At 47.5% G+C, this 21,847-nt stretch overlaps 1 protein-coding gene across 1 annotated transcript in view; it reads right to left on the reverse strand.

The window, feature by feature from the left end:
• Positions 1–21,847, reverse strand: part of MLLT6 (myeloid/lymphoid or mixed-lineage leukemia; translocated to, 6) — a 141,183-nt gene that overhangs the window by 20,969 nt on the left and 98,367 nt on the right. Inside the window, exons 9-10 of the mRNA XM_015412440.1 lie at positions 15,775–15,949; positions 10,052–10,669 (exon numbers count right to left, since the gene is read on the reverse strand). Of these exons, the coding sequence (XP_015267926.1) occupies positions 10,052–10,669; positions 15,775–15,949 (793 nt within the window). The remainder of the gene's footprint in view (positions 1–10,051; positions 10,670–15,774; positions 15,950–21,847) is intronic.

Consider the following 21,847-nt stretch of genomic DNA (forward strand, 5'->3'; position numbering starts at 1 on the left):
GCTCTAACTGTCAGGAAGTTCTTCCTGATATTTAGCCAAAAACGCTTTTGATTTAATATCAATCTATTGGTTCTGGTCTGACCTTCTGGAGCAACAGGAAACAACTCCGTTCCACCCTTTATATGACAGCCCTTCAAAAAATTAAAGATGGCTATCGTATCACCTCTCAGCCGTCTCCTCTCTAGGCTGAACATAGGCAACTCCTTTAACCTTTCCTCATAGGACTTGGTCTCCAGACCCCCTCATCATCTTCATTGCCCTCCTCTGCACATGTTCCAGTTTGTCAACGTTTTTCTTAAACTGCTGTGCCCAAAACTGAACACAGTACTCCAAGTGAGGACTAAACAGAGCAGAATAAAATGGCAGTGGCATTTGAAGTGTTGCTTGGAATCAGCACAAACTCACTGGACAGTACCCTTGTCATCACCGATCACTAGCTACAAAAGTCCCCCTTCCTGTGCCACTAACAGTGAAGGCAAATGTAATATTGTTTAAAGATGTGATGCCACTCTAGAAGCACCTTCCCCGTGTTCAGCACATACATCCTTCTCCTCTCCAGCAACAACTCCCAACAAAAAGGGTTCTGAAAGTCTGAAGTGGAAGACAGTGGTGCACGACACCGATTGGCTGGTGCCTGTGATGTCCCCAAGACCCTCTATCCAAACCCAGTATGGTTTGATGTTTTAAGAAAAAGTACCCCCCCATTTTAAATTACAAGGCAGCAAACATTAAAATTAACCTTTATCTGAACATAAGAACATAAGAGACGCCAATGTTGGATCAGGCCAAAGGCCCATCCAGTCCAACACCCTGTGTCACACAGTGGCCAGAAATACCAGGTCCACCAGTGGGGCCAGGACATTAGAAGCCCTCCCACTGTTGGCCCCCCCCCCCAAGCACCAAGAAGACAGAGCATCACTTGCCCCAGAGTCTCTATCGATACCTTGTGGCTAATAGCCACTGATGGACCTCTGCTCCATATGCTTATCTAATTCCCTTTTGAAGCTGTCCATGCTTGTAGCCATCACCACTTCCTGTGGCAATGAATTCCATGTGTGAATCACTCTTTGGGTGAAGAAGTACTTCCTTTTATCCGTTCTAACCCAACCGCTCAGCAATTTCATTGAGTGCCCACGAGTTCTTGTATTGTGAGAAAGGGAGAAAAGTACCTCTTTCTTTACCTGCTCTTTCCCATGCATAATCTTATAAACCTCGATCATGTCACCCCTCAGTCGTCTTTTCTCCAAGCTAAAGAGCCCTAAGCGCTTTAACCTTTCCTCATAGGGAAAGTGTTCCAACCCTTTTATCATTCGAGTTGCCCTTTTCTGCACTTTTTCCAAAGCTATAATATCCTTTTTAAGGTGTGGTGACCAGAACTGCACACAGTATTCCAAATGAGGTCTCACCATTGATTTATATAGTGGCATTATGATATTGGCTGATCTGTTTTCAATACCCTTCCTAATAATCCCCAGCATAGCATTGGCCTTTTTTATTGCAGTCACACACTGTCTCTGGTGCTTCAGAAAAAAAATTAAAAGAAGAAACTGCGTGCTGAGCTGGCATTAGGTTCAAATCCTCACTCTGCCATGGAACCTTACTTGGGTGGCCTTGGGCCAGGCACACAGTCGCAGCCTGGCCTACCTCACAGGGTTGAGAGGATAAGATGGAGGAGAGGAGAAAGATATAAGGCACGTTGGATTCCCACCGGGGAGAAAGGTGGGCTAGAAATAATGTAAAATTGTTTTAAAAATCAGATGCGTTGCAAGATATGCAGGTAATTTCAGTCGCGAAGCCTGGATGAACGAAGGCTCACTATAAAGCTGAAACAGTAGAAAAGAGCAATACTACAGCAGCAACTTAAAGACTAACAAAAATAAAAGACTGGCCAAAGAATCTGAAAAACCCCCACTTTATTATAAGTAAAGATGAAAAATGAGTAAGTAAAGGTAAAGGTTTCCCTTGCTTGAGAGCCAGTCGAATCCAACACTAGGAGGTGGTGCTCATCTCTGTTTCCAAGCCGAAGAGCCAACGCTGTCCGAAGACATTTCTGTGGTTGTGTGGCCAGCATGACTAAACACCGAGGCGCATGGAACGCTGTTACCTTCCCTCCAAAGTGGTACCTATTTATCTACTTGCAATTTCTTGCTTTTGAACTGCTAGGTTGGCAGGAGCTGGGGCCAGAGACGGGAGCTCACTCTGTCACGTGGCACTCGGGTCTCGAACTGCTGAACTACAGACCTTCCGGTCTGCAGCTCAGCTTCTTAACTTCTGAGCCACTGCAGCCCTGAAAAATGAGTAACTTATATTAAAGTTACTATAATGTTTTTTATTTTTATTTTTTCATCAGTATAATCATAGCTTAGGCACTAATATAACTGCATTAATATAATTAAGTCTGTTATAGATAATACTACAATGGTATAAATATAAGCGTTCTCTGAAACAATGGTATATTCAAGACCATAAAAATAGTTTTCGACATATATATGAACCTAGTTTATTGTTATTCTTTTTATTTTTAGAAATGCTCTTAAAATGTGTTTTTTTACTGTAGTTGATTATAACAACTGTAATGGTATTAAGATGCAATGGAACATATAATGTAATAATCAATGTCTAACAGTTAATATTAATCTATATATCTAATAGCGAAGGTGCCCCCCGTGTGCGGATATCTAAATCCGCACATCGGGGGCACCTGGGGGGCAGGGAGATTTTCCTGCACACTTGGTGCAGTCCCCAGGTGTGCACAAAAATCTAAAAAGTTGAAAAAATATAAGGGGAATATTTAAATCCCCCAAAAGGTAAAAGAGCGTTTCCTGCGCATGCGCAGGGAACGCTTTGGGAACTCTGCGGTGGGCCGTTGGCTGGAAGTCGCTCAGGCCTCGCCACCGGAGCTGAGGCGATGGGAGAAGAGGAGGAGGAGATCGGCTGCCAGAGTTGGAGGGGGAGGGAAGGAGATCGGCGGCGGGGGGGTTGGCGGGGCATTCTGTGTAGAATAGCCAGGAGATCCCGAAGGACTGTTTGGCTGCCTGAAGCTGTAACTTTTCTGGCACCACTAGGTGGCGAACTATGCTTATTTTTAGGCTTAGAGTGCTGTGACTTGCCTAAAGTCACCCAGCTGCCTTCAAGTGGGGAAGTGGGGAATCGAACCTGGTTTTCCAGATTAGAGTCCGCCGCTCTTAACCACTACACCCAGCTGGCTCTCTAATGGTTGTTATTACGAACTTGCCTGGATAAACAGGGGTGTCACAACTCATTTGTTACCACAACTGGATCTGACATAAATGTTAGTTTGTCACCCTGGGCCATGTGTGCTGTAAAATGTGATGCCAGGCACCGGAGATATACACTTTCTAAAGGACACAGGCAAACCTGAGGGTGCACTTGATTCCTAGCAGTTAAAGCGACTGATTTGCTGGGGAACCCACAAAAGCCTGGCTCTCCCAGCTCCCCCCCCCAGCTCCAGTTCTCATCCCTCCTGTGTTTCCCACAGACGTGGCAGGGCTGAGGGGAAGGCCTGACAGAGAGCCTGTTTCCAAAACCTCCAGGGGTGCTTTTTGTTCTCCAGCGACTCCTTTCCCCTCATGGTTGAGAACAGCACCAGTTGCTCGCAAGCTGGATAAAAGCCCTGGGCAGGATGGTTGCAGCCCGCAGGCCATATGTCTGACACCCCTGGATTAGGGACTGTGGTCCATACTGCTGTGTCTAGATGACTGTGAGCAGCATCCCATTTATGTAATTTCTGTACCACTTAATGCGTCATGAGAAGAAAAAGAGGAAGAAGAGGAGGAGGAGGAGGAGATTGGATTTATACCCCACCCTTCACTACCCAAAGGAGTCTCAGAGCGGCTTACAAACTCCTTTCCCTTCCCCTCCCCACAACAGACACCCTGTGGGGTAGGTGGGGCTTGACAGAAACTCTTTTTCAAGAACCGGTCTTATCAGAACTATGGCTTGCCCAAGGTCATCCAGCCAGGTGCAAGTGGAGGAGTGGGGAATCAAACCCGGTTCTCCCAGATTAGAGTCCACGTGCACTACACCAAATTGGCTCCTTATGTGAATGCTTATGGTACGCTTCAGTTCTGTCTGGTGGTTCCAGACTTTGAAAATCCAAATGCATTTGGTTAGTGAATGTCCCGTTTTTGTGACTGTGCTGGCTCAGTATGTGTGAGTCCCTGTGAGAAAGGAGGACTAGAAATAACACATATAGGTACAAAAGAGCAAGGGTCCAGGAGCACCTTAAAGATTAACAAAATTTGTGACAGGGGATGAAGAAGTGAGCAGTGACCCACGAAAGCTCCTCCCCTGCCACAAATTTTGTTAGTCTTTATGGTGCTCCTGGACTCTTGCTCTTTTCTACTGCTACAGACAAACACAGCTACCCATCTTGATATATGCACAAATAAAACAAAAGGTGTCCATGCGGGTGACAGTTCTTATACATCCAGAAGCCCTAAAACGACTCCTTGATGACTGCTTGCACTAAATGAATATGCCTGTATCCTCGCAATCTTTTCCATGGGTGTAAGACACAGTGCGAGAGCCAATATTGTGTGGAGGGCAGCGTGTCAGACTAGGATCTGTGAGACCCAGGTTCGAATCCCCACTCTGCCATGGAAACTCACTTGGGTGACCTAGAGATGGTCACTTTCTCTCAGCCTAACCTGCCTCACAGGGTATCTGTGAGGATCAAATGGAGAGAATAGCATAAGCCGCTTTGGGTCTCCACGGGAGAGAAAGGCGAGGTCTTAATAAAGATGTACGCAAAAGAGATTTCTATTAATACAATTTCAAAAGCAAATTAAATACAGTCATGCAAAGCTGTAATTCCATACACTGAAACTATTGTAAATCACCCTGAGTCTTTTTAATTTATTTACTTCATTTAGACCCCAGGTTTCTCCCCAATGGAGAACTCCTCATCCTCCTCTCCCCCATGTTGGTAGGCAGGGCCGGATTTAGACTTGCTGAGGCCCTAAACTATACAAAACCCAGAGGCCCCCTGTTTTAAATTACATCAGCTGGTCTCAGAAAAATTTAAAATATATACGCCTTTTTAATATTTGAAAATATATTGCCTTTTAATTTTTATTAAAAAAAATAAAGGATGTGTTTACAAAATCACGGAAATAATTACATAATTAAAGGGTTTTAAAATTACAAATAAGGCTCCAGCAGATTGTGAGGCCCTAAGCTTTAGCTTATTTAGCTTATGCGTAAATCCGGCACTGTTGGTAGGGTATCCCTTGAAACTATCTTGCTCCTCTCCTTGGCCTCAACTCTCCTTAGGGCTTGCCTCACATCACCAGCATCCACATCTCTTTGATCGACAGCAGCAGGTATTTGCCAACAGGTTTGCATCCAACACACCCATGCCTGCAATGCAAAGGCAGCAAACAAATAGGCTAAAAAACAACAACAATTGACCAAGAAAACGGAGAAAGTTCAGAGTGAAAAATTTGCAGGTGACTAATATTTGTGAGTATTTTCAAATCCCCCCCCCAATGGATCCTGACACCTGAAGGGCTCTCTCTGCACATGACATGTGTAGATGTACACTTAAAGTATGCTTTGTGCACCCATCTAAACTGTTAATGTGCGAATGCAACACGGTGGGTGAGTTTGCAAACATGTCTATAAGACAGTTCGCTCATGGGGAGAGCTCAGCTCGGCTGCAATAGGCAAGACTTCAGAGTCTATGAAAACGGGTGAAAAAAATGACCCAGATTGCCCGTTGTCGGGCAGACCCACCACACATGAAAAGTCTCTTGGTACGCAACAGAGTGAGGCAGGAAAGAAAGGGAGAGGAAAGAAACGTACTGCCTGAGGTTGCGATTACAGGAGGCATGCGGTTTGTCGTGGCCCCTCCCTGGAAAATAATTACATCCTGGATTCTCCCTCTCTCTTCCTCGGGCTCCTCCCCTGCCCCGAGGCCATGAGCGCAAAAGGCGGCTGTCGCCAGGAAATCGAGCAAAGCCGGGAATGACAGCCCCACCCACTAGCGACCTGTCCTATCTCTCTCTCTCTCTGACCTCAATAGTAGCAACTGCAAGCAAGCTGGCACAGCCGCACAGCGATAGGCAAAACAGCTGCCCGGAATGCCCTTCAGTTTCCTTCCCCTTAACCCTTTTCCTGCCAAGGCAGCTTCAACACAGCCAGTTTCTTGAATTCTTTTGTAAACAGGACAGCTTCGCCATATCCTGCAGCGTTTCCTGGCAGGCTTCTCCACAGCTACATCCCCCCTGCTCAGAGTTTCCAAAGCAGTTCTGACCAACCTGCAAATGGGATCACCGCGCATGAACAAGGTTCTTGCCCTGTCATTCTGCCGCGTGGGGAGATGTTCAGAAGAACAGTTGACCATGGCCAAGTAATTTCACCCAGTGGATAAGAATTTTGGATTTATACCCCACCCTTCACTCGGAGTGTCAGAGTGGCTTACAATCTCCTTTCCCTTCCTCTCCCCACAACAGACACCCTGTGAGGTAGGTGGGGCTGAGAGAGCCCTTGAGAGAACAGCTCTGAAAGAACTTGTGACTAACCCAAGGCACACCAGCAACTGCATGTGGAGGCACGGGGAATCAAACCCAGCTCTCCCAGATTAGAGTCCACCCTCCTAACTACTACACCACACTGGCTCTCCAGTATTTCAGCCCATGGTTCTGCAAAGCTTATGGTCGGGTTTTCATCCTGTAATTCTTCACGAATGTGGTCCTGAAATTAGACTTCTGCTTCCTGAGCATGGAAGCCCTTTTTAACAAATGGAGCTTTGACTCTGATGAAGAGAGCTTTAACTCTCCAAAGCCTATATCCTCAAAAAGCTTGTTGGTTTCTTAAGGTGCTACTGAACTCGAAACAAGCTTTTTTTAAAAAAAAGCAAGTTTCTTTTTAAAAAACCCCTAAATAATACTGATATACAAATATTTTTGCGTACCTTTTCTATTATAACTAGGGATGCCGAGAACTTCGTGGCGAACTTTTGAGCAAAGCCTCAGATTGGGTCATAAACACCTACTCATCTCAGACCTGAGTTTGAGTCCAGTGACACCTTCAAGACCAACAAGTTTAATTCTGGGTATAAGTGTTTGTGTGCATGCACACTTCTTCAGAAAGCTTATACTCAAAATTAAACTTGTTGGTCTTAAAGATGCCACTGGACTCAAACTTTGTTCTATTGCTTCAGACCAACATGGCTACCCACCTAAATCTATCATCTCAGACCTATTTGCATGCCTAGCAACCAACTCACTTCATACTGAGGAAAGCACAAAAAGGCTGCGATCATCAGGAGGGTCAACATGGAATGTGAGCATACAGAGGGGATGAACAACAAGCACAGATACTGTCTGAAAACAACTGAGTGACAGTGCAGGACTTGGGAAAGGCAGGACACCTTCTCCAACACTTGTGCTGCAGAAAAACAATCATTTTTTTGTGATATGAGGACACACTCGTGTGGCCACATAACAGAAGGCTCTTGCTATTGGGCCAAAATCGCCCCCTCATGTACTCCCAGAAATCCTGCTTAGCCCCCTCCTGTCTCCAGGGACAGGTGGCACAAATATCATTTTCCGTTTCCTGCTGTGGTTTGCTGACTTGCACACTCACAGTGGAAATCACAATTCACGCTTCAACGAGCACACACCATGATACTGCGGCCAGGAGAAGAAGTAAAACCAGAAGACCTTCTTATCTCTGCGCTTTCAAGCTTATCTCCACAGTCACCAAAGCAGAGGTCAGCCACCTTTTATCACTAAAAGCCAAACTGCGTCAGCCCTCAGAGATCAACAAACAACCGGTATAAGAAAACCTGTTTGAGCAAGTGAAAAGATACAACTCAACATGACTGGTAACTGACAGGTCTGATTAATGATCCGTACAGTTTCCACAGCTCAAACTGTCGTAGGTCGTTTGTTGTGAAGTGGCACACAGGAGGTCACAGAAAGAGTAATAAATATACCCAACAGTACACTGGGTAATAAGTTTCGTGCATAAAGCTGTGCATGGCACGCACTTGGATGCCTGGCAACTGTTCACCTTTATCGTTCCTCTTTCTGTAAAGCATCTTTAAGAAGCCCTTCAGCCCCATAACAGTCTTTGCCTGGCTCCTACCTGGTGGAACTCTCTGCCAGAAGACATTCGTGCTAGGGTTACCAAGTACCTACCGCGAATCGGTGGGGGACACGCTTTCCCGCCGGAACATTCCTGCCTGTAATACACCCGTGTCGCACTATGCTGTCGCCCAGATGTGACGTCAGCACACTGGGCACGTAGCCAGGTGACGTTCTGACAATGGGGCTGAAAACTCGATGGTACCATCGAGTTTTCTGCCCCATTGCTAGAGCATCGACCTGCCGCCCGGCTACGTGCCTACTCTGGGCGACAGTATAGTGCAGCGCGTGTGTTTTCCCCGTGGAAATGTTCCCGCCAAGAACTATGTGTCCCCCGTCGATTCGCGGTAGGTACTTGGTAACCCTAATCCGTGCCCAGCACGCTGCAATGTATTCCCACCTGCACAGATGAAGGGTCGTTTTCAGGGCATCCCAGCAAGTCAACCCTACTGCGACTGCCCATTAGCGACTGTAGACTCACTTGCTCATATCTTTTTCTGTTGCCCAAAACATGCAGGTGCGAGAGAAAAGTTCCTGAGGAGACGGCTATTAAAATTTTCTTCCTTTTTGGAATCTACAAGGTTGAGAGTTCTGCTGAGTACTCTGTGCAATAACTGTATAATAGATGTGGCACATTTCTGTTATACTGTCCTTTTAAATGTTTAATTTTTTTTTAAAGTTTAAATTAAATTTTCTTTCTTTCTTTCTTTCTCTCTCTGTCTCTCTCTCTTTCTTTCTTTCTGGTGTATGGCTTATAGGCTCTTAATAAACTGAAACTGAAACATCCGTGCCCTGCGGGAGTTACTGCCTTTCCGCAGGGCATGTAAGGCAGAGATGTTCCGCCAGGCATGTGGCTGAGGACAGTGATTGGGGGGGGGGAGAACATCTGGAAAACTCATCTACTCCCCCATCCCTTGCAACCCTTCCCCCCGAGGAGGTTAGGGGAGCTGATTTTCGGCCATCGGGTATATGTTTTGTTTTTATCCATTGATTTCTTTTAATGGTTTTAATGTTGTTTGTTATTATTCTGTTGTAAGACGCACGGAGCCCTACTCGTAGGGAAGGGCGGCCTAGCTAGTCTAATTTAATGAATAAATAATAAATAAATAATCCCCTTCGCATTCTGGTCATGCTAGCATCCCACATACCCCCGTCAGTATAACTTTGCTTAAATGTTTCTTTTTCTTTTTAAAAGAGCCATATTAGGTTCCCTATTGAACCATATTTGGCTCTGGCGTCCCAGGCTACAGACCCCTGCACCAACGGCTCAAAAAAGGAGCAGGAAGAATGGCGGATCATTTTCTCTGTCCTTAGAGCGTGTGCATATTTTGTGGAGTGAACAATGGAGGGGAAAAGAAGATTCTGGGAGTTTTTGGCATGGTTTCAGGTTGAGCTCTGGGAAAGCTGATTTCCTGTCCGATTCTGACCACACTATGCCTGTGAGGGCACCTATTGGCTAGCGGCTGTGTTGTCATGAACACATTTTCCCCCTTGTGAAGATAAAAGGGTAGATAGTTCATCTGACACATTTACAGTCCAGTGGCACCTTTAAGACCAACAAAGGTTTATTCAAGGTATGCGCTTTCGTGAATAAACCCTTGTTGGTCTTAAAAGTGCCACTGGATTCTAAATTCGTTCTTCCGCTGCAGACCAACAGAGCTGACTACCTGGGTCATCTGACACATGTCAGAGTGGCGCAAGACTGAGGACTGCTTCACTCAGTGACCAAATGCTCGGCTTGCTGTAGATGTTTGCACCCAACAGTTTCGAAGCTGGGTTCATACCCTAGCTAAAGAACCCACTGGGACCACTCCCCAAAACACTACTTTTGCTTTACAAACTGGAAGCTGAAATTCTCAAGGCACTGATCTCAACATCAGATGCCAAACCCACCAAGTAAGCAGTGCCCGGCTTGCGCACATCCCCCCCGTACCTACCCGATCCCAGAAGCGGGGATTCCAGACTGAGGCTCGGAAGGCTTGCGGCATGGCTGAAGGAGCGTGAGGAGGACCCACCGATGCTAGAACTGACCAGTGACCCTCCGGAGAAGGGAGAAGAGGAGGTCGCTGTGGACCCAACCAGCTGGGCCCCTGGGACTTCCTTGTTCTTGCTCCCTTTCGGCCTCCCTGGCCCGTGCTTGTTTTTCTTACTGGCCTTGTGCTTCTTTTCCTTCAAGACTTCGCCCTCTTCCACATTGAGGGATGGCATCCGCTTGTGGTTGCTGCCACCACCACTGGTGCCCCCGCCCCCCGGAGGGCTGACAATGGGGTTCGAGGCTTTGTAGTCCACAGGGGAAGCATCGCGGCCCCTCTGCTGGCTGACGGCCGTCGTGGAGAAGCGCATGATGGAGCCAAAGCCCGAGAAGATCACTTTCTGCTCAAAGACGTCGCCTTTCTGCCCTTCGTACAATGGGGAGCAATGGGCGGAGGAGGAAGAGGAAGAGGCGGGCTTACGATATTTCTCCTCCTCAGGTGGTGGCGGTGGCTGGGGCGGCTGCTCAAGCTTCGGGAAGGTCACAAAGTCCTGGGAGAAGGGCAAGGAGCTGCACGAAGTACCTGCAAGAGGGAAACGGAGGGAAATCCTGAAACCTTCAGCAGAGATGGAGATAGGATAGCGGTCACATGCTTCCAAGTAGTCAATATTAATAACAACTGGTATGCGCTAGTGCCGCTGGGGGAGGAGGAGGAGAAGAAGAGCTGGTTTTTATTTCCCGCTCTTCATTACCCAAAGGAGTCTCAGAGTGGCTTACAACTGTCTTCCCTGCCTCTCCCCACAACAGGCACCTTGTGAGAGAGTTCTGAGAGAACTGTGACTGACCCAAGGTCACCCAGCTGCCTTCACGTGGAGGAGGAGTGGGGAATCAAACCTGGTTCTCCAGATTAGAGTCTGCCGCTCTTAGCCACTACACCAATGGCACTTCCGTGCCGAGGACTTCGTTTACCCTGTGGGCCACCAACCTTTTTGAGTCTGCGGGCACCTTTAGAATTCTGACACAGCATGTCAGGTGCAGGCAAAAAAATGGCTGCCACAAAATGGCTGCCACAAAAGGCAAAGCCAGCCACAAATTGGCTGCTGCAGCTCGCATCCAGCCACACAGCGACGATCCCTGTGCTGCAGGGGAAGCTGCTGACAAAACAGAGTTCTTAAAAATATCTACACAGCCAATCAAATCTCCAATGGCCAATCGAACACCTTGCTGGGCAAAAGCCATATCTGGCCCCACCCACTTTCTTAAAACACCTGGAAAGGTATTGGTGGACGCCACGGTGCCCATCACCATGGGGACCCCTGGTCCATCCACACACTACACAGAAGGAGCAGAGAGAGTGGAGGGGAAAGGAAGAATTCCAATCAATAAAAAGTTGGGTGCGGTTCTTGATCGCCAGATGGCTGACAGACCTTGCTGTTGAGCAGTTAAAGCCCGCCTCTTCTGTCAAGATTTCGGTTTAACTGCTCAACTCCTCATCATCTGCCCCCCATCCAAACTCCAATGAAACTTGTGTCACCACATGACAACATTCTTTCCTTGTGACTCTCATCTCTAAGGGGAGAACACGCACGGTAATTAAAAAAAAAAAGTACAAAGTCCCTTTCCTGAGTGCGCGAAGAATGCTTCGTGTACACAAAGCTGACTTCCAGCGTTCCCTCTAAGCTGAGCTGCCGTGCACTTGCCTGCAAATTTTGGCCCCTTGGCTCACAGATTTGGCCTCTGCCGGCGGGCTCTGGAGGGAGGGGATGGGGACGCCTTAGGGAAGGGGGGGAGAGAGAGGCTTCAGCAGGGCGTGGCCCCGGTACCTGTTGGTGGCCACCCCAAAGGAAGACCGCCACTTCCCCCCCAGCCGGCCTCCAGCCTCCATTCCCAAGGCAAGAAGAGGAAAAAAGGGGTGCGGGAAGGGAATCTGGGGTTGTCAACGCTGCATCCTCACTTTGGAATCATCTAGCACAATATTAGACGTGTCTACTCAGAAGAAAGCCCCACTAGCCTCAAGGGTGCTTATTTCCAGTTCAGCACATTTAGGATTGCGCCCTAAATCCTCCAGAGCAAAACTCCTCTGATCTAAACTCCTCTTATGTACATCCTATGACGTGAAATGCGAGCTGGGCATCAAAGCTTCTTCTTCTTTTTTTAAATAACAACATCAGAAGCTGCCCAAAAGCAAGCAGGGCTGAAGTGTGGCTCACCAGCTTGGAGACGCAATGCAGCCAGCCGGGGAGGCCAGGCCGGACAGAGGTGGCTCCTGAGGTGAGTGTGCGGGGTGTGTGTGTGTGAGTCCCACCCCCCAGAAGTGCTGCCACAGCTGATGCCTGGGAAGGGGAAGGCAGGGCAGGGAAGGGATGCTGTCTCCTCCAGCCCCAAGGAGGCTTGCACTTTGCTCGGCTTTTTGCAGCCTGGCTTTTTGCAGAGGTGGCTGGAGCCACACAAGCCCCCCCCCCCAAGTTTCCAGGGCACCAATGCTCCCTCTAAGCTGTGGGGTCTTTTTAAAAAAAACCAACAACATTAAACTGTTTATTGAAAATTACAATAAAATACAATGCAGTACTTAGTAAAGCATGAATGAAAAACAATTACAAAGTGATCATTAAGGTTATGGTGAATCAAGGATTGCCATTACAAGTTATCTGCAAATTTGGCTTATCAATTCAATAATTAAAAATAAAAATAAATGGAGTTCAAGCAAGTTTTAAAGATCCTTCAAGTACTTAATGGTAAAGGTATAAGGTGTGTGAATCAATTAAGGGTGCTTTCTGTAAAGTTCCTTCTTGGTAAGCAAAAGCATCTAGCCATGATGACCATTTGGCCGTAATACTAGTAGAGGTAACCTATCTATCTTGCTGTGCAATCCAGTCTGAGGTCTTGTCCAGCAAAAGATATTCCCATACCTTTTGTATGGAGTCTTTTGTGGAGTCTTGTGAGCAAAAAGTCTACTTTGTGAGCTACTGGCACTAAAGTTGTGAGTGAGCGATTCGGCTACCACATAAATTAGTTTGCTCTGGAGCCCTCCTTCCTGAGCTAAGACAAAAATCCGTGAGCTAGAGGCTAAAAAACTGTGAGCTAGCTCACACTAACTCAGCTTAGAGGGAACACGGCAGGGCACCCCTCTTTCCTGCAGAGGGGGGCGGTGCCTGTGTTTGCAGGTGAATAGGGCCTGGGGGTTTGGCTCTCTCTCTCTCTCTCCCTCTTTCCCACCCATTGAATGCTGACCTTTAAAATCATATTTAGTCATCTAAAGAAATGGGGAAACAAAGAAACCTGGTGGCCCAGGTGAACCCACACTGAACAAAAGGACTCATTCCAAGGTCTCAGACAAATCATGGATCATGATCAATGCTCCCTCTAAGCTGTGGAGTCTTGTGAGCAAAAATTCTACTTTGTGAGCTACTGGCATTAAAGCTGTGAGCGAGCGATCTGGCTACTGCATAAATTGGTTTGCTCTGGAGCCCTCCTTCCTGAGCGAAGACGAAAATGTGTGAGCTGGAGACTAAAAACCTGTGAGCTAGCTCACACTAACTCAGCGTAGAGGGAACACTGGGCATGATGCAATCATGTGAGTACAAATTATGTCACCCTTCCTCTCCCTGGCAACGGGATCCCCCAGACGCACAAGCAAGCACCTCTGGGTTGCAGCCATACTCTCATGTCTGCAAAAGCGGATGCCATAAATAGGTGCCACTAGACTCTTTGTTGTTCTCATACTCCCTGTTCACTGTCTGCAAAACAGAAATAGCAGTCACAAACCCCACACAACCCTTATGGTGTGAATGAGTGAGACAAGACTGTAGTGTAAATAAATTGCAGGAAACACATTAGAAATATCTTCATGGTTCTCTTTATAGAATCATAGAGTTGGAAGGGGCCATACAGACCATCTAGTCCAACCCCCTGCCCAGTGCAGGACCAGCCTAAAGCATCTCTGACAAATATTCATCCAGCCTCTTCTTGAAAGCTGTCAGTGAAGGGGAGCTAACCACCTCCCTAGGCAGCTGATTCCACCTTTGAACTACTCTGACCGTGAAAAGGTTTTTCCTAATATCCAGCCGATACCTTCCTGCAGGTAATTTAAACCCGTTGCTTCGGTTAAGAACCTAAGAGAAGCCATGATGGATCAGGCCAGTGCCCCATCTAGTCAAAAACTCTGCATCACACAGTGGTCAAAACCCAGGTGCCATCAGGAGGTCCACCAGCAGGGCCAGAACTCCAAAAGCCATCCCCCTGTTGCCCCCCAAGTACCAAGAATACAGAGCATCCTTGCCCCAGACAGAGTGTTCCATCTCTACCTTGTGGCTAATAGCCACTGATGGACTTCTTGTGATTCTTAATGTCAGATTTGTGCCCATTTATCCTTTGGCATAGGATAAGGGAAGGTATTTAAACATGTGGTGGATGCTCCTTCGCTGGACATTTTCAAGCGGAGGCTGGACGACCATCTTTCGGGTATGTTGTAGGTATGTAGGTATGTAGGGCTATCTTTTGGCTATGCTCCTGCAGAGTGCAAGGGGTTGGACTAGATGACCTGCAAGGTCCCTTCAAACTCTAACATTCTATGCTTCTATGATTCTATGTCTTCTCTCTCTGTCTTTCCTTCCCCAGACCTGGCTGCAGCAGGGTGACTACGGAAGGAAAGACAGAGAGAGAAGGCATAGGCATATTAAAACGCCTTCCCTTTCCTTCCAGCCATTAAACTGGTCAGTTTCACTCCCCTCAGGAGTGAAATCAACCAGATTAATGGCTGGAAGGTATGGACAGAGTGGTTTGGCAGGGAGGGGAGTGAAACTGACCAGTTTAATGGCTGGAAGGAAAGGGATGGCATTTAAACATGCCTTCGCTCTCTTTTTCCTTCCCCAGACGCCCTGCCACGGGGGAAAGGGAGGTGGTGGCTGGGGAAAGAAAGGAAACGCACATTTAAATGCCTTCTCTTTCCTTCCAGCCATTAAACTGGTCAGTTTCACTCCCTCTAAGCCAAGGGGAGTGAAACTGACCAGTTTAATAGCTGGAAAGCATTTCAGTCTAACAGTGGCGGGCTGGGGAAGGAAAGGGAAGGTGTATAAACATGCCTTCTCTCTCTTCCTTCCTTCCCCAGGCAGGGGGCCACTTCCACTGATCAGTTTCACTCCCCTCCACTAGTCAGCTGTTCGGTTCAAATGGGGAGGGGGGGTGAAACCGACCTATGGAAGCAGCTGGACAGCTCCAGGAGGGAAGGCAAGGCATTTAAACATCCCTTCTTGCCCCCCCCCCCCCGTGGGTATAATAGACCTGAGTGCATTCGGAAATACCGAATATATTCCCCGAATCTGAATACTGTAGCGGTATCGGTACTTGGGAAATTCGGTATTTACTGATAATTTTCGTGTCTGATATACCTGAATCAAAAAAAAATACCAATTTTTTAAAACTTGTACGCCGCTAATGTCAATTCATAGGGTCACCATAAGTTGCAAGTGACTTGACAGCAGTTCCCTCTCTCTCTCTCTCTCTCTCTCTCTCTCTCTCTCTCTCTCTCTCTCTCTCTCTCTCTCTCACACACACACGAGGGCTAGAGACTTGCGCCTTTTCAAAATGGGACCCAACACTCGGAAAGGCAAAGGCCCCGGGAACTTGGCTTAGGATGCACCACTGCCCATCTGTCCCTACTGGCTCTCCCACTCCCTTCCCATCCTTCACCTGCAGACGGGAATGAGCCACTAGAAGAGGACGAGCTGAAACCAGTCGAGCTTTTCCCACTGCCCGACTTCTTGGCCTTGTGGCTTGTGCCATGGCTCGAAGACTTTTTGCCTTTCACCTCTGACCTGATGACCTCGGAGGTTTCTTTACTGGTCTCGTGGTGGTTGGTGGAGCTCTGTGGAAGAGAACAGAAGACAAAAGGAAAGAGAATCTGTTAGCATCAACTTAGATATATCCTACCTATTAGGTGTAAGATCCTAGTGAGAGCCAGTATGGCCTAGTGGTTAGAAAGCTGGACCCAGGTTCTTGGAGACCCAGGTTCGAATCCCCACTCTCCCATGGAAGCTTGCTTGGTGTCCTTGGGCCAGTCACAGACTCTCGGCTTCACTTAGGGTTGTTGTGAGGATAAAATGGAGGAGAAGAGAATGATGTAAGCTGCTTTGAGTCTGCACTGGGGAGAAAGATGGGTTATAAATGAAATAAATAAACCATTAATGGAACATGCAACCATCAGGAACTAGTGAGGTTCACACCCTACAGACCTTTGCTCGCAGGAAGCTGTCCAGAGTGCCGAGAGTCTCAATTAAAAAACACCATGAGAATATAAGAAGAGCCCTGCTGGATCAGACCAGTGGTCCATCTAGTGCAGCAACCTGTCTCACACAGTGGCCGACCGGTTCCTCTGGAGGGCCAACAACAGGGCATTGAGGCCGAGATTTCCCCTTATCTTGAAGCCTCCTGGCTCTGGGATTCAGAGGCTGACTGCCTCTGAATGTGGCAATTCCCTTTAGAGACCATGGCTAGTAGCTACTGATAGACCTCTCCTCCATGAATCTATCTAATCCTATCTAAGCTGCCCCTGGTCCTGATTGGCTGACCTCCTCCAGTTTGGTGTAGTGGTTAAGAGCCAGTTTGGGGTAGTGGTTGAGTGCACGGACTCTAATCTGGGAGAACCGGGTTTGATTCCCCACTCCTCCACTTGCACCTGGCTGGATGACCTTGGGCAAGCCATAGTTCTGGCTTGAAAAAGAGCAGTTTCTGTCAGAGCTCTCTCAGCCCCACCTACCTCACAGGGTGTCTGCTGTGGGGAAGGGAAGGAGTCTGTGTAAGCCACTTTGAGACTCCGAGTGAAGGGCAGGGTATAAATCCAATCTCCTCCTCCTCTTCTTCTTCTCTTCTTCTCCTGCTTCCTCACTGCTGGAAGGGGACTATTAAGAAGTGTCAAGTGATAAGCCAGACCAGAAGTTGGGTTCTTTGGTTGCAGAGATCACAATGGATACAGAACTCCAGAAAACTCCCTTTTTACTGTCTTGCCCCAGGGATATTTCAATGTTTGGGGCCCAACCCTTCTAAATGACTAGGAGCCATTGATCATGAATCCTTCTGACTCAGTGACCTCCAGCTGGACCAATGTCATCTTGGCGGTTCATTGACAGTTCTCCAGCCCCCCCCCCCATCACAAGTTTGGAAAGATCCACAACTGTGTGGGAAAGTCAGAAAACTAAAATTAACACCTGCTCAGTTATTGGCAGAAAACAGTGAAGACTTGGAATGACCGCTGATGAAGGTCAAAGCAAAAAGTGCCAAAGCAGGATTGCAGCTGAACATCAGGAAGACCAAAATAATGACTGTGGCGAATTACACAGCTTTAAGGATGACGATGAAGAAATCAGAATTGTTCAAGGTTTTCCATTCCTTGGCTCCATCATTAAGCAAAAGGGAGACTGCACCCAAGAAGTCAGAAGGAGATTGCGAATGGAAAGGGCATCCATGAAGGATGTAGAGAAGACCCTTTAGTGTAAAGATGTGCCACTGGCAACCAAGATCCAAGATAACTCATACTACAGTACACCCTGGTGATGACGCTCTTTTATGTTAGCTAGACTTAATGTTTTACCTTCAGCAGTACTGTCTGGGAGGCTTACCAACAATTCCTATCCAAGGAATGCACCTTGAAACAGTAGCCCATGTTTTATTTCATTGTGATTTCTAAGTGCGGGATTGTATAATTAAACCTATTATGTCTAACTGCCACGGTTTTTCTGAGGCGAAGTTAGTCTCTTTGTTATTATCTGACCGATGTCCCCCTATTACAAGTTCCGTTGTAAGGTACCTTTTGGCTGCCATAATAATCAGGGAGCAAAAGGTTAGCTAACTGATTTTATAATTCAAATTCTCTGTAAACTTGCCTTGTGGTATTTTGCTTTTCTTTTACACCAATAAAGGTGTTTGGATTTGGATCCTACAGTATTCCCCAGTACTGGGTATGGGTGTGAATTGTTGGACAATAAAGAAAGCTGACAGGAAGAGAGTAGATTCCTTTGAAATGTGGTGTTGGAGGAGGGTTTTACGGATACTGTAGACCACCAGGAAGAAGAAGAAGAGATTGGATTTATACCCCGCCCTTCACTACCCAAAGGAGTCTCAGAGCGGCTTACAAACTCCTTTCCCTTCCCCTCCCCAGACAGACACCCTGCGAGGCAGGTGGGGCTGAGAGAGCTCTGATTGAAACTGCTCTTTTTTCAAGAACAGCTCTTGTCAGAACTATGGCTTGCCCAAGGTCATCCAGCCAGGTGCAAGTGGAGGAGTGGGGAATCAAACCCAGTTCTCCCAGATTAGAGTCCGCACACTTAACCACTACACCAAACAAATAAGTGGGTTCTAGACCAGATCAAGCCTGAACTCTCCCTAGAAGCTACAATGGCTAAACTGAGGCTGTCGTACTTTACTCACATTATGAGAAGACAGAAGGCAGCAGGAAAAGAGGAAGACGCAACAGGAGACGGATGGACTCAATTAAGGAACCAGGGCCCTCAATTTGCAAGACCTAAGAATGGCTGCGAACAATAGGATGTTTTGGAGAACGTTAATTCATACGCTCTCCGTAAGTAAGAAGCGGCTTGACAGCACTTAACACACACATACAATGTGATCATAGTACGGAAGTGAGGGGCAGAAGTAGGAGACCCGGAACTTTGACCGCAAGGACTAGCACTATGATGTTCCAATGAATATGAGAGCAGTTTTTGGATGAGGAGGGATTGGATTTATACCTCGCCCTTCACTTGGAGTCTCAGAGCATCTTACAATCTCCTTTCCCTTCCCCTCCCCACAACAGACACCCTGTGAGGTAGGTGGGGCTGAGAGAGCTCTTTCGAGGACTGCTTGTGAGAGAACAGCTCTGAGAGAACATGTGACTGATCCAAGGTCACACCAACAGCTGCAAGTGGAGGAGTGGGGAATCAAACCCGGTTCTCCCAGACTAGAGTCTGCGCTCCTAACCACTACACCAAACTGGCTCTCATTGTAGGTCTCAAGGGAAAAGCAGAAAGAGATACCCGTATGCCAAGCAGGATGGGTGGTGACCCTGCCTGGGTGCTCTGAGGGACCCACCTAGCTGCAAAGGATAAACTTTTACCCTCCTCCAATGCTCCCTCTAAACTGTGGAGTCTTGTGAGCTACTGGCATTAAAACTGTGAGTGAGCGATTTGGCTACTGCATAAATTAGTTTGCTCTGGAGCCATCCTTCCTGAGCTAAGACAAAAAAAGGTGCAAGCCAGAGGCTAAAAAACTGTGAGCTAGCTCACACTAACTCAGCTTAGAAGAAACACTGCCCTCCTCCTACTCTGCATGAGGCAATGCAAGCAGACCGATAACCGGGATTAATAACATGCTCTATTTCTTTGGCGCTATTCAATCAAGCCAACACCGTGCAACAGCTGGGAGCCGCACGATCCATCCCAGATGTGCCAGAGGTGCATGCAAAGAGGGGTGAAAGTCCAAAGCGGGAGGCCCTTTGCCTTCTCCTGGCCATGTAACTCCCTGCATGTTGAATTTAAGCCCTGCTGATTTATAAACTCGGAGGGACCCGGGGTAATCCATGTGAGTTTCCACATCTGCCAAACCAAGGGGAAGCAGAAAGAGAGGGAGGAGAGAGGCTGGAACAGCAGGAGGTCATTGTGGGTATCAAGGGAAAAGGGGGGGGGGGATTCCAAGCAGGTTCTGCCAGCATTTGGACCTTACCACACTTCATAAAGGAGAGCTCCAGGTACGTCCTTCCCCTTCCCACCTCCTCTCTTTGATGATCAATTTGGGACACAGGTGAACAGAGAGATGGAGGGGACTCCCCGCATAAGCCACATCAAAAGCCTTCTTTTCAGTGCACTGGGCCAAGAGGTGAATAATAATAATGCATTAATCCTGGGGGGGGGGGATTGATGCAGAAAATTAATCTCAACCGGAAAATGCATTACAATTGCAAAAAAGGGAAGTACCGAAGTGGAGAAATCCAGATGTTTTAGGGGATTATTCCCAAGGCCTTTTCATTTAAATTTAAACAAAGGAGACCTATGTATGGGGGGGGGGGGGGTGGTTGGTTGCCATCACTTTGAAGAGAGAAACCTCCTCTCTGACGGTAGAAACAGAAGTCTCAGTCTTTCCTCCAGCAGGGAAAATTTTTGGCCCTTGTCTAATTTCCTCCATTGCTGCAAGGTTCTCCCAGGCCCATAGGGGCTCCCCGCCCTGCACCCACCTGGCTAAAATTTATTTATTCGTTTGATTTATATCCCGCCCTCCCAGAGGCTCAGGGCGGCTCACATACGGCAAAGCCGAGTGCAAAATACAATACAGTATATAATAAATAAAACATTTAAAATCACAATAAAACCTTCCAATAATACGGTGCTATACCTATATTAATCATCCAAGATGGGGACAACCCCCCTAGGGTTGGTGGCCAGCTGTCTCAGTAGCGTGGTCCCCCACTGCACTGTCTCAAACTTCTGACAGGGCCCGCTTGCCCCCATTCTTATAGGGCAGCCGATGACTTGCCACCTCGGTGGTAGAATAGTGGCGGCGGCGGCGGCTCCTACTCAAACACCTGGCGGAAGAGCTCCGTCTTACAGGCCCTGCGGAACTGCATAAGGTCCCACAGGGCCCGGATCTCCTCTGGGAGCTCATTCCACCAGGTAGGAGCCGCCACCGAAAATGCCCTGGCCCTAGTAGAGGCAAACTTAATCTCTCGGGGACCTGGCACTCCCAGGAGATGGAGCTTCCCCGATTGTAGTGGTTGTTGTTGTTGTTCAGTCGCACAGTCGAGTCCGACTCTCCCGCCAGGCCCTCCTGTCTTCCGCCGTCCTCTGAAGTTGGCTCAATTTCATGTTCGTTGCATCGATGACACTGTCTAACCATCTCATCCTTTGCCGTCCCCGTCTTCTTTGACCTTCAATCTTTCCCAGCATCAGGGTCTTCTCCAGGGAGTGCTCCCTTCTCATTTGGTGGCCAAAGTATTTGAGCTTCAGTTTCATTATCTGGCCTTCCAGGGAACAGTCAGGGTTGATTTCTTTTAGGATTGACTGATTTGATCTCACGACTTCCCCTTCTATTTGCCAAGGAGTGATGGGGCCGGATGCCATGATCTTAGTTTTTTTGATGTTGAGCTTCAAGCCCACTTTTGCGCTCTCCTCTTTTACTCTGAGCAAGAGGCTCTTTAGATCCTTTTCACTTTCAGCCATTAGAGTGGTATCATCTGCATATCTGAGGTTGTTGATCTTTTCCCCAGCAATCTTAATTCCCGCTTGTGATTCATCCAGGCCAGCATTTCGCATGATGTACTCTGCATATATATTAAATAAGCAAGGTGACAGTATACATCCTTGTCGTACTCCTTTTCCTATGCTGAACCAATCAGTTGTTCCGTATCCGGTTCTAACTGTCGCTTCTTGGCCCTTATACAGGTTTCTCAAGAGACATGTGAGGTGGTCTGGTACTCCCATCTCTTTAAGGACCTGCCATAGTTTGTTGTGATCCACACAGTCAAAAGCTTTAGCATAGTCAATGAAGCAGAAGTAGATATTTTTCTGGTACTCTCTTGCTTTCTCCATAATCCAGCGAATGTTGGCAATTTGATCTCTAGTTCCTCTACCTCTTCGAAACCCAGCTTGTACTTCTGGTAGTTCTCTATCCACGTACTGTTGAAGCCTAGCTTGTAGGATCTTGAGCATGACCTTGCTAGCGTGTGATATGAGTGCAATTGTGCGATAGTTTGAACATTCCTTGGCATTGCCCTTCTTTG

The sequence above is a fragment of the Gekko japonicus genome, unplaced genomic scaffold (genome assembly GCF_001447785.1).
Source record: "Gekko japonicus isolate JY-2015 unplaced genomic scaffold, Gekko_japonicus_V1.1 scaffold8, whole genome shotgun sequence".
Classification (NCBI taxonomy): domain Eukaryota; kingdom Metazoa; phylum Chordata; class Lepidosauria; order Squamata; family Gekkonidae; genus Gekko; species Gekko japonicus.